The 17,304-nt window shown below is 39.7% G+C and overlaps 1 protein-coding gene across 13 annotated transcripts in view; it reads right to left on the bottom strand.

Annotated features, from left to right (window-relative positions):
- Positions 1–17,304, bottom strand: part of PUM1 (pumilio RNA binding family member 1) — a 127,765-nt gene that overhangs the window by 63,266 nt on the left and 47,195 nt on the right. For 8 of the 13 annotated variants that reach the window (XM_008694491.2, XM_040619147.1, XM_040619150.1 and 5 more), the window contains 2 exons: positions 5,706–5,814; positions 4,554–4,732 (listed from right to left, as the gene is read on the bottom strand). The exons of 4 other annotated variants lie outside the window; for them this stretch is intronic. In XM_008694491.2, the coding sequence (XP_008692713.2) occupies positions 4,554–4,732; positions 5,706–5,814 (288 nt within the window). The remainder of the gene's footprint in view (positions 1–4,553; positions 4,733–5,705; positions 5,815–17,304) is intronic. One more of the 13 variants, XM_040619148.1, reaches the window with a different exon arrangement.

A 17,304-nucleotide genomic window follows, 5' to 3' on the forward strand; every position in this document is an offset into this window, starting at 1 on the left:
GGGGGGGGGGACAAAAAACGTATCTTGACCATGCAGAATGGTATTTATTATTACAGAGATGAAAACAAAATAAGTTTTCTAAAAGTTGGTCGGTCTTTTAACTTTTTATCTAGTCAGTAGTTAAAAGTTTGACACTGCAAAGGAGAGCATGTAGAATTCTTGTTCGAGGGAAGCTCAGATCCGAAGGGACTTTATTTACCCTGTGATCCATGGCCCCATGCTAACTTAATCTTCCAAGAAAATTAAGTATTTTTCAAATTTCAGTGTGGCATGCAAATCACCCGAGGGTCTTGGCAATATGCAGGTTTTGATTCAATAGATCTGGGGTGGAGTCTGAGATTCTGAACTGATAATAAATAATAAGCTCCCAGGCAGTGATAATGCTATTGACCCTTGGACTTTGTGAAGCAAGATTTTGTAAGGTTTACAAAGCATTTTCATATACGGGGCACCTGGGTGGCTCAGTCATTTGAGCATCTGCCTTTGGCTCAGGTCACGATCTCAGGGTCCTGGGGTAGAGCCCCACATTGGGCTCCCTGCTCAGCGGCGAGTCTGCTTCTCCCTCTCCCTCTGTGATCCCTCTCGCTCTCATTCTCCCTCAAATAAATACATAAAAATCTTGGGGGGAAAAAAGGCATTATCATATATATTACACATCCATATGAATTAGACTTTGTGGGTTTTTAATTGCTCCGTTTCACAGATGAGAAAATTAAGGTTCAGCTGAAATTCAAACCCCTGGCTTCTAAATGTACTACACTGCACACGGTTTTTAAACAAAATCAATTAAGTAGCACTGGTTACCTGAAACAAATGCAGTGAAGACTAGAAAAACCAGTTATCAAGTTTTGTGGCCCAAATGAATTGCCAGGAGGGTGCGTGCCTCCTCCAGGTCAGAAGGCAGTCAGTCTCTACATATAGTAGAAAGGCCTGCCAAAGATATATTTTCCTAAAAATCTTTCCTCTGCAAGGTTAAGGTGATCTTCACCTAAAACTGAACTTTAAGCGGTCTTCTCATTTCCCGAGGCACCATAAACCAGAAAGGTAGAAATTATGATCCACTCTTCTGACTGGCTAGACTTCAATCGATTTGAAGATCGGCTGGTATTCCAAAAGATAAACACCAGGGTCGTCCTTCGATGGTATATTTCAGTCAGTGGCCTCATAATACAGCAGTCACATGTGGTTTTGTGACCACTCTGAGCCATGCTTCGCTGAGGCGGGGAGGGGGAGGCTGTCTTATTCCAGGAATAAATAAAATAAAGGCTACGAAAAGAAAATTTTAAAGACATGACCAACTCTGACTTAACTGGTATTCTGAGTTTTCCTATTATTCTGAAAACTGCTACCCTGAAGTTTTTGATTCATATGTAGAAAAGTACCAAAATTTTACAGTGGGTGCTAAGAACAAAATACTGCTCTAGGATTCTTATTGTCAGCTTGAAAATAATCTCATCACAGAAGCCAAAAGTACTCAACTGAGTCCATTTGTACAACCAAAATGAACTTAAGAAAGCTCAGGAAAGCTAGACAAAGAGTTAAGTACCTTCATTCAAGCTTTAATGAAGAAACAACCTTACTGAAACGGGAAAATAGCTGTAGAATGAGATTACTTTAGTTCTAAACAACCTCTAACTGAAAAGTTATTAGTCAGAGTCTAGATTATCTGTTGTCAGTATCCGAGAACGGCCCCTTAAGTGCTTGCTTTGAGATCTATATGTTCATTACACCATCAGAGATGATGTTTTCAGCTCTTGGAATTAAAATGGAGCCTTTCTGTGGTTTACTAGAGGTACAGCCACCCGAAGTAAAAAGATCTGAGCACTCTGACCCACAAAACACCAGTTGCTACTCTTAGAACAATTATCTACAAAGCAGCAGATATTCTCTCTTCCCTGGCCTCTGAACTCAACACTTTCAATGACAGACTAGATTTTTTTTTTTTAAAGGGGGTTCACCTTTTCCAAGAAGATGCATGCATACCACGACAACCAACAAATGATTCAGGTTTCCATGACCAGAGCTTTGGTCAAATGTTATCCTAACCAACAAGCAGAGCAAAGCCAGGCCATAAAGCTGATAACAGTAGTTCACTGATCCTCAGGCCTCCAACCACCAAAAGACTGGATATGCAATGTGGTAGTCTGATGTCACTGACCAGTCCTCCTGGGTCGCCCTTTAGATGCAACTCAAGTCAAAATACACAAAATTTCATTATCCACAATCTGCCTTCTGAGAAGAAGTTGGAACACAGATTTGGAGAAGTTGCATTTACCTTCATGCAAACCTCTTCTGCTCAGTAAATTATCTGATTATGAGAGTTCAATTGTCTGACCTCTTAATTTTCCGAGATCGTAAACTCCTCTGGTGACAATACTGTAAAAGATCTAAAAATTACCAGTCTCCTAGGACAACTAAAGATGAAAGCCACCTTTAGAAAACCAAATACAAGACAATGAATGCAAAGATAATGCTCTGTCATAGATTAACTGCCGAAGGTATTGCTTAAAAGAGAGAAACAGGCAAAAATAGTAATAATTCAGTCCCAGTGTTTTATCTTTCTCCTAATTCCAATTATTTTTCTGCCTGCTTAGAAACTTTACGGTAACTCAGGCATGTGCCTCCTGGCTAATACCCAAGGATCAGAAACTGGTCACATGCATAACAGAGAATTCATGGCAAGGGTCATACAGGTTCCAGCTCACCAAATGACAACTTACCTACACATAATACCGACTTTTCTCCCATAGTAAATAACTAGAAGTTACATACAGAAATTAGCAGGCAGCACTTCCTCTGAGAAATCTGCACTCATGAGATGAGAAAAGTGTGAGAACAGAAAAAGAGGTGAACCGGGGATATGGTGAAAGAAGAGGAGTAACACCACCCCTCCCGTGGGACAACAAGGAAATGATCATTTTACCCAGATCCATTCCTCAAATCCAAAGGGTAGATCTTACTGTTCCCAAGCAGTCTTTTGGGAAGGTTCAAATAAAGAAGGCTTTTCCTACCTGATCACAAGCCACTAAACCTAACCTATGTCTTTGCAGCGTCAAAAGACCCAGAAGCAATGAGGTCAGCTTTGGAATGATTAGTATTCAAGACTCAAGACTTTAAAAAAGCCCCAGTTCAGTCCTTCAATCCTCCTAAGGGTCATTATAAAAATAAAAGATCCTCTTCTGGCTAAATTCCTCACACCAAATTTCTAGGTGTGAAGCTGGGAGAAATCCAAAACACCCTCTTAGAGAAGTTAATCTTTTCTGGTTTTCCTGTGCAATTAAAAGCTCCGCCACATGGCAAGTGTCGATGGCAGCCAAAGCATCACCTTTGGCATGCCTAGAAGAAAGCAAACTCCACGTGGATTCTGGTTACGTTAAACGTCACCTGTTCTCCTCATGCCAACCAAGCAAACGTTCATCTAACGTCCACTAACATATGAAGGAATTGTACTTGACACTTGAGTAAGCTGCACTAAGAACGAACTCCTGCTACTCTAAAGAAGTTTCGGGTGGAATGAGGAAAACAGAAACAAGCCTCTGACACCTAGCAACAGATACAGGACGATAAAAATACTGACAACAAATGATCTACGGTAACATAAGATAGTTATGGAGGCAAATGATTACTACAATTTGGGGGGAAAGAAGGCCTTTTATATAACTGCCAACAAAAAGGATTAGCTGAAAAAGACTTCACAGAGAAAGGACTTTGAAAAGGTACAAAGCAAGCTGAGTCAGGAGGAAAGGAGGGAAGACAGATTCAGGCTGCCTCTCGTGACCTTGCTGGCTACCACACGGAATACAAAACCAGGCACAGAACACAAAATGAGGAAGGCTCAAATGGAAATGCATCGTAAGACTTCACATCTAAAGAGCTTATGACAAGAAAAAAGCAGTTTTGAGAAAGAAAGGCTATCAAAGATGCTTGAGGAAGACTGTTTAAGACTCACAAGGGAAGAGGCTGTGGGCAGACAAGCTGCTTTGGCAACAACTGAGCATCAGAGAGGTCAAATGGTGAGGAATAAAAAAAATTGCAGATCTGGAATTAACAGAACTTTGAATTTCCTAAGAGGCAAGGTGTTAAGAGGCAAAGCTGTTCAAAGAGGGCCAAAGACCATTCCATAATTACACAAAGTGAAACAAGAATGACCCTACATACCCAATCCATTTTAAGGATTACTGGGAAATGGCAAATCACTGCTCTCAGATCTATTCCCTACTGACACCCCAACTTCAGCTTTCTTATTTTAATTCCTTCTCTTTTTACTTTTGTTTTAAACTAAAAATGTCTTCTGATAGACCAATGAACTGAGAGCTAGATTTCAGTTCTACCTCACATTATTATCAATATATCCCCCCCAAAACATCATGTCTTTGTTTTTTAAAAGTTATTTGCATCTCCTACTGTGTTTGCTGGCATCTAACTGCAATAAAAGTGTTTTAAAATACACTATAATTAGTGCTGTGAATATCTAAGGAAACTAAACAGGCATGTTTTGCTTTAGGGGGGTAAAAAAAGAGAGATATAGGAACAAGTTCCTCAAGCCAACTTACAAATCCTCCTTTTCTTAGACAGGAATCGCCCGGGGATGAGCTCAACACATACTCCACCATGCTAACGCCTAGTCCCCCACTCTCCGACCGTGGGGACAGTACAGAATTGACCTCACTGTTCACATGGAAACTCTGACCAGGTCTTCTCTGCACCATGATTGGCTGGGAAACTGAATGATCTACAAAAAAGATACACAAGCATGATACAGTGCAGCCAGAGGCTCAAACAAATTATGAGTGATGTCTCATGGATAAACCAATGACTGGGAATCAGGAAGCCTGCCATGGTCAGGTGAGCCAAAACCTCCTATTGTGTTTTTCCCTGAGTATAAAATTCTACATAAACTAAGGAAAACGGAACACACTCCTCATATATCCAGACAGCAGAGCAATACAGCAGTTCACATAACTGGTTTATCTAGCTATAGTGGATAAACTGTTTACCCCTTTCAAGTAGCAGAATTTCTTTTTAATATATTTTATTGGTAATATTACTAAAACAAAATGTGATTTTACGGCCCTTTTTAAAACCAACAACATAATTTGATATTTTCTGATGACTCACTGTCATCTGAGGTTCCATTTTTACACTGCGCTGTAACACAGCACATCAGCTTCTGGGTTTTCGGTCTCCTTCCTCCCTAGCCTCTGTTCTTTCTTTCTGCTGTCAGTGTGTGCCCCTACAGGTTCTCCCCACCCCTCTTCAGGGGTAGTCTGTCAGAAGAGCATCCGGGCCCAGTGACTTGATTTGGCCCCAACCACATTTACAAATAGATCATCCCATACACAGTACACAGGGGAGCAAGGGGAGGAAAAAGAAACATGAACTTCAAATGGCAGGCATGGATTTTCTAATTCCAAGTATGCTGACAGCAGTACAGAACAAGAAGTTATAGCTGAAATTATGGTCATTTCAAATAAGACCACTCCCCTGTGGCTAACACTTCAATAAAATATTGAAGATTTGACTTTGTGTTAATTATGTTTTAATAAATTACATCATATAAGCTCCTTCATGGCAATTATACTACAGGACAGGACATTGCTTGACATGCTTATGTCACTGATGTGAAATTCATGACTTGCCGATTGCTGAGGAAAGGAGCTCTAAGACAGGCATAAATCACAGTACAGATGCTAGATCTAGATTACCTGATGTTCCCCAGGCACTGTCTCGCCATTGATCACCCAGGAATATTCCTTTTGGTCCATCTTTGCTGGATTCATCTGTTTCCCAAAACTTTTTACCTGGCAAGAGCTGCTGCAAATTAAAAATAATAGACGCTTTTAAAGAATTCATAAAGGATGAAAGTACAGCAGTCAACACTTTCTTTTAGACAAGGGTACTGCAGATGCTCACGTGCCCTGAAGGTCTTTAATCACGGTGTTCTGACTACACGGACTGTGGTCAGAGCACTACTGTATATTTGGTAAAAGTCACAGAGAGGCCTAAGGCAAGGAGGGGCCACAGATCAACCCACCACAATAGAGGCTCAGCTTAAATATCTAGAATCATTCACTTAATCTATGCCAAGATTTTTAAGGGGGTTGGGGGGAAAGGGAGTAATATTAGACCCATTAGCTAAACGCTTGCTAAGAAGACTCCTTTTGAAAAGGAAAGTACCTACAACTACTAAAACACTACTTCTGCCTTCATGTGTACAAACTAGCCATACAAAGTTACTCAAGCTGGGGCAAGAACTCAGACCCCAGCTATGGAATGCTAGAGGCAAAACTCACCTCCTTCAAACACAGAGATTGTGTTCACCAAAAACACGTTCATTACCAGAGGGAAAAAACAAACAGAAAACTTCCTAACCACAACATTAACCTATTCCAAGATTTTGGAAAGACAGAAGAGCTATTTCCCCATTACTGGAAGGGAATAAAATCTCCTAACCTCAATTTATTTTAACAAAACTTAGTAATACCATTAAAGTGACTTCACAAAACATTCCATGCTTCATAGAAATGTACACACCACTGGCCCTAAACCAATACGAGAACCTTAAACGAGCTATGACCAAAGAAATGCAAAGTACCCTTCAAGTAAAACCCAGTACAGTGTGCACAAAAGACCAAAGCATTAGTGACCAGGGTTACAAAATGAAATTGCACTAGACTTCCATCATTCTTCATTCCAGTCATCAGCTTTACTCACCAAAATGTCCCCCTTATTGCTTCTAAGTATGTTTTCATTTTGGCTACTACTAGTCAGACAAGAAATTCAGAACTTTGAAACCATACTTAGTAACTGCTTTTGAGCATAAGAGAAGGCACCGGGAGAGCTGAATTTCTCAGAGGAATGGAATAAAAAACCAGACAACAAAGCATTTTCTCTCCTCCTTGACAATAAAGGTTTACCTTTCCAATTTATACCCCAATGATAAGGGGGGAATAACTCAACTATGCCCTCACTAAAATCAAATCTTGGCTTTCCAAATCTGAATTGTGGGTTTCTAAGCATAATTTCAATCTAGCTCTATCAATCTATCTGGTAGGCCTGGGTTACAACCTGCTCAAAGCAGTGTCCCACACACTTTTCTCTTCAGCCCCTAATTTGTTATTTTCTAACCCAGTAAGATCATGACGAAAGACACATTTTGATCCGACATTTAGTAAACACAGGTTTACTTGAAGATGAGCAGTTATAAGCAGTCAATTCCCAGTGTGCCTCTTGGATTCATTCTCTGAGGAAAACAAGGACAGAGCTGATCTGTCCACTTGAGGGGATGAGGGCCAGGGATAGGGAGAAAGGTGGGAGCGAAGGAGAGCTAAGCAGTGGGGTCAGAAAGTGAAAGCCTAGACAACTTTGATGTGTCCTAGGACAAACTGCTGAACTGCCCTGAGCCTCATTCTCTCTGTAATGATGAAGGAAATAATTTTCAGTTTGTGATGATTAGAGATATTGTTAATGAGTGCCTAGCACGATGCCCACCACATGGTAGGTTCTCAATAAATGTATTCAGTGGCATCACACCAAGGCAAAATAGCTGTAAATCACAGAAGGGACACTGAAAATTAATGTGAATTACTCAAGCACCATTAAAGGATTCTTGTTTTTAAACTTCTTTTTCTTCTTTTAGTCTCAAAAATGCCCTCTCGCAAGGTTACGAATATTTCCCTATTGGTTGTATCTTTTCTAACTAAAATTATGGGTTTTCTCCCATATTTTATAGGAAGTGTGAATAAACAGGACAAGCTTCTCCTTTGTGTATAAGAAAGAATGTCGGCAGAAGAGACATCTCACTTGTTGGTGAATTTTCATATAATAATGGATGTTCTCCATATAATAATGGAAAGAGAGCAAAGGAGATCAAAGTATATTTAATATGGCGCTCATCCCTCTCTACACAAATCTGAAATCTTTACTGGAAGCTCGAGGAAAAACTTCTTCAAGTACCGGCCTCCATATGCAAATACAGTCTGTCTATAATTACAGTCTGTCTATAATTTGTCAAACTGCTTACTGACTGAAAGCAGCAGCCCTTGAACTCCAGGCTTCAAAATGATTTCTAGAATCCTGTCATCTTTCACTGTAGTTTGCCAGGCTGTCATAACATGCAAAGCCAGCCAGGTGAATATGTAAGCAAGTCTGGTTCTGGGCCAAATTCTCTCAAAAGGAAACAACAGCACAACAAACATGTAGAAACGTGCTAAAAAGTGAAGATTCTACTTCAGAGTAGTAACTGATGCAACAACGCTCAAAGGAATACACACCAAAACGCCAAGACCCTAGTCAGATACTCAAAGGCAGCCCTATCTCCCACTACTAACCATCAATATAACTGGAAATCCTACACAGAGGCTACGAGCAGCCCCGAAGTACTGGAACTCCACGTGCTTTGGCAAAGTAGTAATGAGGCAGTCAGTTAACCATTATCAATGAAAACAGCTTGGACTGAAGGGGCAAGTGTGTAAGAGATAAAGAAAAAGGAGATGGGAGGAAGGTATGAGCATGCCAATTCTGGGAAGGAGAAATGTGGAACCTATGGGGTTGCAAGAGTGCTCTGTGAATGGGAAGAAAACTTAAATACTGACCCGAGGGACATAGGCAAAGACAGAAGCAAACTTAGCAAAGCTCTTCCGACTCTCTGGATCTTTCCCAGAACCTAGCATTTCTCACCTTCCTGTAAAACATACCCATCTCCACCCCTCACTTGTGTGGTAAGCAGCAGCATCAGAAAGGACTCCTGCCTCCTGATCCTCATGCCCTTATGTAATCCCCTTCCCTTTACTGTGAGCTGGACCTCATGACTTGCTCCTAAGGAGTAACACATGGCAGGAGTGATGGCATGTCATTTTCAAGACTACCTTACAAAAAAACTGACTACCTGTCTTGTTTCTTTCTCTTGCCCTCTTACTCGCATCTCTCCTGCCTCTTGCCTGCTCACTTTGATGAAGCTCACTGCTATGTTGTGACCTGCCCTACAGAGAGACTCACATGGCAAAAAACCAAGAGAGGTCATGGGACATCAATTCATTAGGAACTGAGGCCCTCCGTCCAACAACCTGCGAGGAACTTAATCCTGACATCAACCTTGTGAGCGAGTTGGGAAGCAGACCCTTCCTCAGTTGAACTCTGAGATGACTGCAGGCCCAGATGGAATCCTGAGTGCAGCATGTGAGGGACCCTGAAACAAAGGATCTTTTGAAGCCAGGACTGGGTTTCCAACCTACAGAAACTCTGAGGTGTAAACATAACAACTCTGTTGTTTTAAGCCACTGAATTTTGAGGTGATCTGCTCGGTAGCAACAGAAACTAATACAGCTGTGACTATATTTGAATAGGACTGTTTTGATAGTCTACACACTTGTTGACAAGTTTGTTTTTAAGAAGCATGTCTCGTTCCACTTCGAATATCTAAAATCCAAGTGCTTTTGAATTTGGAAAAAAATTACATGCTTTCTATTTCATGTTCTCCCCTACTTTGTCTTATAGCCCTTCTGTATTAAAAAATGTATAAACTTCTGCAAAATTAGATCAGCTTAGACACATTAAGCTTACCAAGAACTAGTAGCAATCACACGGTCAACTAAAATTAAGACATTAACTGCTCAAATCTGATCAGAGTAAAAGAAGCTATAATCTACTGAATTATAAAATAAAACCAAGTGATGACGAGTATCCAACTGTCACTTCAAATTCAACAGCAACCCTCTGGAAGTAAAGGTAACATCTCTACAGTACTGGTCAAAACACACCGGTTCAGCATTGGGAGCTGCCAAACGTTCACTCAAGCCACACCTAATCCAATCACCAAAAATTTAAATCCAACTATTGTATGAAAAGACGGTTCTTGCTTACCCCATCAAGAACTTAGAAATAAAAATCATTCTTTGACAGGACAAAAAAGAACAGTTCACAGCAGAGGTTTACAAAATTTAAAGAAAGATTAGGCAATAAGAGGATGGAAAGATTTGATCATTTCAAAGGAAGATAAACGGAATTAGGAATGGGTCCAACAAAAGCTAAAGAGACCCAGGGAGTCAGATGTAGGTAGTATGACCCAGTTGGCATATTTAAGGAAAGGGCACATGATGCCCAAACAAGTCTATCCTTATAAAAGCAATTAATGCATCAAGCCAGATAGCAGCTTGATTACACTAGCCACTAAAAACATCCCAGTAACTTCCCTGGCTCAGACTCTGCTTAGCAAGCAAACTTCTTAGAGAACTTGGCTTCCTCCTGTAGCCAAGCATACTGATCACGGAACACAATTACTCTGTCCACTTGAGAGTTATTATTTCTCCTTATAAATTAGTAAACTGCATTTTGGTTTTCATACAGAAGTCTCTTGTGGTTCTCGTTAGTGTAGGTCAATCCGATAATCTAACTACCTGTGAATTAGTGATGGAAATCCTTTTCAAGACCTATAAACTGAGAACCAGGACTTGGGAAGTCCCAGCATTCCTCCCCAGCCATACAACAGACCTTGTACTCTTTTCTGTCTTGTCCCATTAAATGGGATTCCTAGTTGCCCCAAACCCCCAATAGTGTCAGTTCTCAAATTCTTGGGGGAAAAAACCACACACTGTTTATCCCAGCTTGAACCACAGGTTTATAAAAGAAAAAGACTTATAGAAAGTAATCAGTAAGCTTATTCATGAGGCTTCTGGAGAACGAGAGAGAAATCAAGCACTAGTTTACAAGCAATGTCAGCCACTTGGAAAACCTCTAAATTTTGTTTGGAAACACCTTTTCTCTTTTATCATCTAACAAAAGAGACAATACCCAAAGACGCACTTGCACAGTCAATTACAACATTATCTCCCACTAAGCGCCCTTTAAATAGACGTGGAGACAATAAAGGGCTTCTTATTTTAAGAAATAATATAGTAGTAAAACACATGCCAGTGCTCTGAAATCATTTTTTAAAAAACCAACCTGGTTTTAAATCCCAACTCAGAATTTAACCCCTCTCGGCCTCAGTTTTCTCACCTATAAAATGAACTATAGTGAACATTAAATGAGATCTGCGTAAAAAAGCAGTACAATGCTGAGCTCTGAGCAACCACTCAAAAAAACAGCTGCTACTATGATTTAAGAACACTACTAAATGGCTAGTCAATGAAATGCTCCTAGGTACTCAGCGAGCAGATGTGAGCACAGCATCGCCCAGCCCACTTCAGTGTAAATCCCATAAAATTAAGAGTCCTAACAAAAGAGCCATGATTACAGCTCTGCAGAAACAAAGAGGCAAGATGATTATTAAGGAATGTTGTCTGACCACACTGTCACTAATATTTGCACAAGAAAGTATCAGTGAGGTTTCCTGATGGTCTCAACACTAAATGCACACTCCCAACAAGTACTCTGTACCCAAGAGGAGTAAAATACCTGGTAAACACTTACACGCTCAACACAAGCTGCACAGAGCTGTCTCTCAGAGCAGAAATTAGGCTTCTTAAGGAGTACTATTCACAAGGATGCATGCTACAGCCCTGCAGGCATGATCAGGTTTGATCATGTTACCTGGCAATGCAAACTTCCAACAAAAGCTTAGTTTCATCACTGGAATGTAACCAATGCAGGAGTCAAATACCTGGTATTTTAACCAGGTGGTAAGATACAGCCCCCCTCCCAAATTTTTTAATCTCTTAGTACATACATATTCTCATTACATTCTCATTGCATTAAAAGAATTGACATCAACTCAAAGAAAGGACTGCTCAGAACTGACTGAAATGAAGTATAGTTGGTAACCACTGACAGTCACATGTTCTAGGCAGAGTTCTGATGTGTGACAATTGTATAATTTTCAGAAATCCCTTCTCAGAAGCTTAATGCCCTAGAGACTGACCTAGCCCCACCCCCCCATGCCATAAAGGGTTGTTGTGATATCAAGTGAGACAGTACATAAAGTGCTTTCACAAATATATGAACTACACTCCTAAGTCACTTAAAAAGCTTTAACAAGAAACAGTTTAAATATAAAAGTATACATCAATATACTTTGCAAGACTTTTTTTTAAAAAGGTACCTCCATTCACTGTTAGGACAATTCTTTGGGAAAGGGTTTAGAAAATAAATACATCGAGAGTCACATTCGTTCCAGAGAATTTATCTCAACAACAGCAAAATGACAATTCAAAAGTAAAAAAGAACCCCTACTTTCAAAGTCTAAGAGCAAAAATGTTGGGAGCAAGCTAAGTGTTCACCAAGGCAGTAGTGCTACAACAATGGAAGCTCACCCAAAACAGCCATAATGACCTTATGTAATGTTTACAAAAAAACACTAACTTTTAAAAGTAAAATACAAAATTGCACGTGTAAAGACTACTACTCCTTCTGCACCCTTCCCTTTTGGATCAAGACCGTAAAGAAAAATAAAAACTGAAATAGGTGCTTATTGGTGTGGTGGGATTTATGAACTTGTTACAAATATACTTTTATGATTTAGAACTGATTTTCTAATAAATAAAAATTGAGATTATAGTGGTATGGAATTCACAACAAATAAGGCATTTTCTCTTAAGCAGACACACTTCACTTAAACCTAATTTCACAGGAACAATTTTAAGGAGAGAGCTCACCATATGTTTCAAATATTTCTCCGCAAGCAGATAATAACATCTAATCCACTCTGAAAACTGTAGCTTACATAAGGAATGTTGAATGTGTTCAATGGTTTAATCACAAGCCAGTTATTTTTTTAATTAAAATAAGTATAGGGGCGCGTGGGTGGCTCAGTTGGTTAAGCGTCTGCCTTCGGCTCAGGGATGGAGCCCCGTACCAGGCTCCCGGCTCAGCAGGGAAAGTCTGTTTCTCCCTCTCTCTCTGCTCCTCCGCACCACCCCGCCCAACCGCTCCTGCTCTCTCTCTAATAAAGAAAATCTAAAAAAAATAAATAAATAAGTATAAAGGTGGTGTTTTAATTTTCATTTTCTCTTTTAGTTTAAGAAATAAGATCTTCTCAATTCACACTTCCTGTTTATATCTCTATTAATTGGGGAACAGCCCCACATTCTTTTTAGTCAGTTAGGCAATACTTATATGTAAAGATTATTTTTAAATGTTAAAACACTTTTGCTCTGCTTCACTACATTCAAACCACACACACACACACACACACACACAAACACAAACTGTCTAAGAATCAATATTTGGTATAATTTTTTCACATTTTTCTACCAGGCAGATACAGAACCTGGCACCTAGTAGCTGTTCATCTAGGTGTCAAGATGCTCTCTACTGAAAACAAATTTCCACATTAATGGTCTCTTAAGTAAATACCTCTTTTGGTTAAAATTTAATGTACTCCTTTTAAAAAAAAGAAGTTTCATATTTTGCATAATTATAATTACGTGGTATATAAAATTAACAGGTTTTTTGAAAAATATTTTCCAGCTATTAAGCACTTTTCACAAGCACGGTCAATAGTTACATTTAATGTCCTTTAGAAACACTCCCACCACTAAGGATGAAATGATACAAATCACTAAGGCCTGGCCAACATGAGGTAAAATTTGACCTTCTCTCTCACATCTGGAAAACCACTATTGCTTTTCTGGCCACTGAAAAATTTCAAGAGTTTCAGCATCTGAAATACTGATGTCAAAAAGTAAAGAATTACTTAAACAGACCCTGAAATGCACAGCCTGTAGTAGCCACTACTAGAAATTAGAAATAAAAGTAGTAAAAGACACTCTTCACCCAAAGAGAAAACTAAAAAGAAAAGCCTATCAGGAATCAAAGTGATATGACTCGCAGGAATTCATTTTAAGAGAAGCACACTAAAAGTGTGCTTCAGACTGCTAACCTTCACCACCTACTTCAGATGAAGAAAGGAACCCTACCCTGGCGGCAGGACTGGTCAGGCCTGCCATACAGGAGGGGAAAGTTCAGAGTGAGAAGACGGTGGGAAGGACTCTCCATGAAGAGGAAGGAAGGAAGGAAGGGAAGGAAGGGAAGGAAGGGAAGGAAGGGAAGGGAAGGGAAGAAGAAAGAAAAGAAAAAAGAGAAGAGAAGAAGAAAAGGAAAGGAAGGGAAGGGAAGGGAAGGGAAAGGAAAGGAAAAGGAAGAAAGAAAGAAAGAAAGAAAGAAAGAAAGAAAGAAAGAAAGAAAGAAAGAAAGAGAAAGAAAGAAAAGTGGAGCAGGTGCCCAGCAAGAAGAAAGGCGTCTGGCCAGTGGCACAGGGAAGCAGTAAGGAGAGGGAGAAAAGGCAATTAGTCCAGTGACCAGTGAGGCTTCGTGGATCATCAAAGCGTTGGGCTCTTAATCCAACAGGCAGCAACAGGAAGCAACATCATAAAAATTAAGTTCAGAAAATTAATCTGACATTCCTCCAAAAAAAATGGGGTGAGGGCAAGTGAAATGGATGCTGAGAAGCTAAGCAAAGAGGTCACTGCAGTAACTAGGCATGAAACGGTAAGAGAGGGGACCTGTGGAAATGGGGCAAGGAAGGGACAAACGGCTGCTTAGACGCCTCTCTCAGCTTTCAAAGTATTTAAAAAAAAAAAAAAAGTGGGGCAGACGTAAGAAGAATTTGGTAAATCTAAAATTTTAGGACAACCACAGGTTAGACAGAATTGCAGTCAGTTCAGCTGATGACTGCTAAGCTCCACAGTGCACTCTCTTCAAAGGAGCACAGCAGTTCTTGACCACACAGAGAACACAATCACTGTGAACGACTTCATCTGGGAACTGAAACACACACAAGATACTGGTCACACATAAAAAAATTCAGAGATATCGACCTCACCTCAATCAACACATTCTTTTGATAAATTACCCTGGGGCAAGCTCCAAACCAAGCTGCACACCCTTCACCGATCCACTGAAAGTAAAATTCTTTATACCTTCCCCCTTCAAATTATTGGGACAGGGCCAAACGAGGCTTCTTTTCTCTGCTATCTTGTACAACTTGATAGACTGACAGTAAACTATGTTCAGAAAACGAAGAAATGCCAGGGTGAACTAGACTTTTCTACAGGATAAAGAAACAGATGTAAGGGAACAGAGGACCATGTTACGTTGGATACCTACAGGTTACTTATAAATAAGGTCGTTTGTTACCATACATGTATAAACTACATGGTTTGACCTATAACATAACCACATTCATGTTATACTAGGTCTAGACTTAATAATTAAATAAGTGATTCCTGCAATAGTACCTAAGAGCCCAATGTGCAAAAGATAAGCCTCCAGATCACTTAGGAAACCTGTGAAGTTCATGAATAAAACCACGAAAACATCTGGATTTGCTTCATGACCTAACCACTTCGTATCAGCAAAGCAAGAAACAGCTCAACTAAGAGAGGAGAAAGAGTCCTTTGCCTCAAGATGGGAGCAAATACTTAAACCCACCCACACACCCAGTCAGCCTCAGGGCATTTTTAATTATTAAATTGACAAGACAAAGATCTCAGTGTACCAGATACAGATAAGTTCCCTTTTTCATGCACTCCAGGAGATGAAAATTTCTTAGATATGGCTACTATGTATACCAGGAAGACTGATACAAAAAATAAACTACTTCCTCTACATGCTTTCCTATAATGAGAATCACAGACTGCATTAACCAGAGACAACGCATTAACTGGTTAATTCTGGCTCCTCATCAGCAAAATAATAGTAAAGAAGAGAGAATTACACACAATACTGTTTAATACACACTTGAACAGGAAATAGAACAACAAAAGTAATTCCGCTTTTCTAAACACTATTATGTCTGGTTGCATATATATAATGAGGGTATTTCCATGTCCCAGCAGATGGACCAGAGAAGTGTCTCACTGATCTAGTTACAACTATATTAAACAAAAGATCCTTTATAATGAATCCCATATATCGGATTCAACTTGGATGGCACAGCACTGATGATTTACTATTCATCTGATGTACTAGTCTTTGCAAAAGTAATAATCAAATAGTTTGAAAATGTAAAAATATGCAGAGAAGGGTGAATGAATAGAGGCTTTTCAGTTTTGTCAGTTCCTCATCCTCCCCTTCACAACCCCACCTCCCTCAGGATGTAAAGTAATCTGAATAAAGAATACAGGCAGTAAATATTTACTAAATTGAACTAAGGTCCCTTGAAGGGAGGGCAATATCAACTTCTGGAGTAAAAGAGAAAATAAAGAAGAATCCATGCTTCGAAAAAAGTATTTGTGTAAGATTCATTCAACACAATATATTAGGCAGCCACTGTTTACAAAAGTTATGTTATTGGCTGAAGCCCCTGCCCTCCATAAACTTATGTGCAAGGAAATAGAAAACATTTACACAAATCACTTACACATAAAATAAACCAGGGCCATAAGAACAACACAAATAACTTGCTACTTGAATTCCTCTCCATAGCTTCTGGTTGGTTAGAGGAAGAAAGGTTTTACGGAAGAGCAGCTGATCACTGAAGTTAGATTTTAAATAATGGATAGCCTGTGGACATGCAGAAATAAATAAGAGAAAAACCCAAGATTTGGAGTGACAAAGATGTGAGTTCAACCAGCTGGTTCATGATCATGTTAACCTCTCTAAACCCTTTTTGCCTGGTCTATAAAAGGGCATCATAACACTGCAGGACTGTGAAGACTGTAATGTATATGAAGTGGTTAGCACAGCACCTGGAAAATCATATATGCTCAATATACTGCAGCTATTATTCCTGAGCCTAACAAAACAGAACTTGGGAGTCAAATCCACATCTTGACACTCATGACCTTAGGACTCATTTTCCTCATGTAAAAACCATGGTACAAATATCTCCCAAAAACCTGTTGGGACACTCACACAGTCAATGAAATCAATGCCAAAGCATCTTGAAAAGTGTTAATGCATTTTGTAGTTATTTAGCTGGCTTACTCTCAAATAAAGCATAGTGATGCGGATGAAAAGAATGAACACATTTTAGCCAAAGGAGGATAAAAGGGGAGAAATTTAAAGAAGAGAGACTAAGTATGTGGATAAGCTACATTCTGCTGCAAAGGAGCATGTTTTCCTGCATTCAAACACTGCAAGACAGCTCAACATATACTCCCAATACAGGACAGAAGGCAGATATTGGAATGAGTGGGGTTCCCAACGGGTCTCAAAGTGACAGGACATAACTGAGAACCAGGTTCCAAATGTCAGATGCATCCACATTCTCAAGGTTAGAAGACACTTTCTTCTATCTTGTTCTTCCAATGCCCAATCCCAAAACTATTATGGATCCCAGGGACTTCAAACAATATTCTCTAACACATAGCCACTAATCTAATACAGGAAAGTTATGAACTAAGATCTCATTCCTCCAGATCACTT

The sequence above is a fragment of the Ursus maritimus genome, unplaced genomic scaffold, assembly GCF_017311325.1.
Source record: "Ursus maritimus isolate PB19 unplaced genomic scaffold, ASM1731132v1 scaffold_32, whole genome shotgun sequence".
NCBI lineage: Eukaryota > Metazoa > Chordata > Mammalia > Carnivora > Ursidae > Ursus > Ursus maritimus.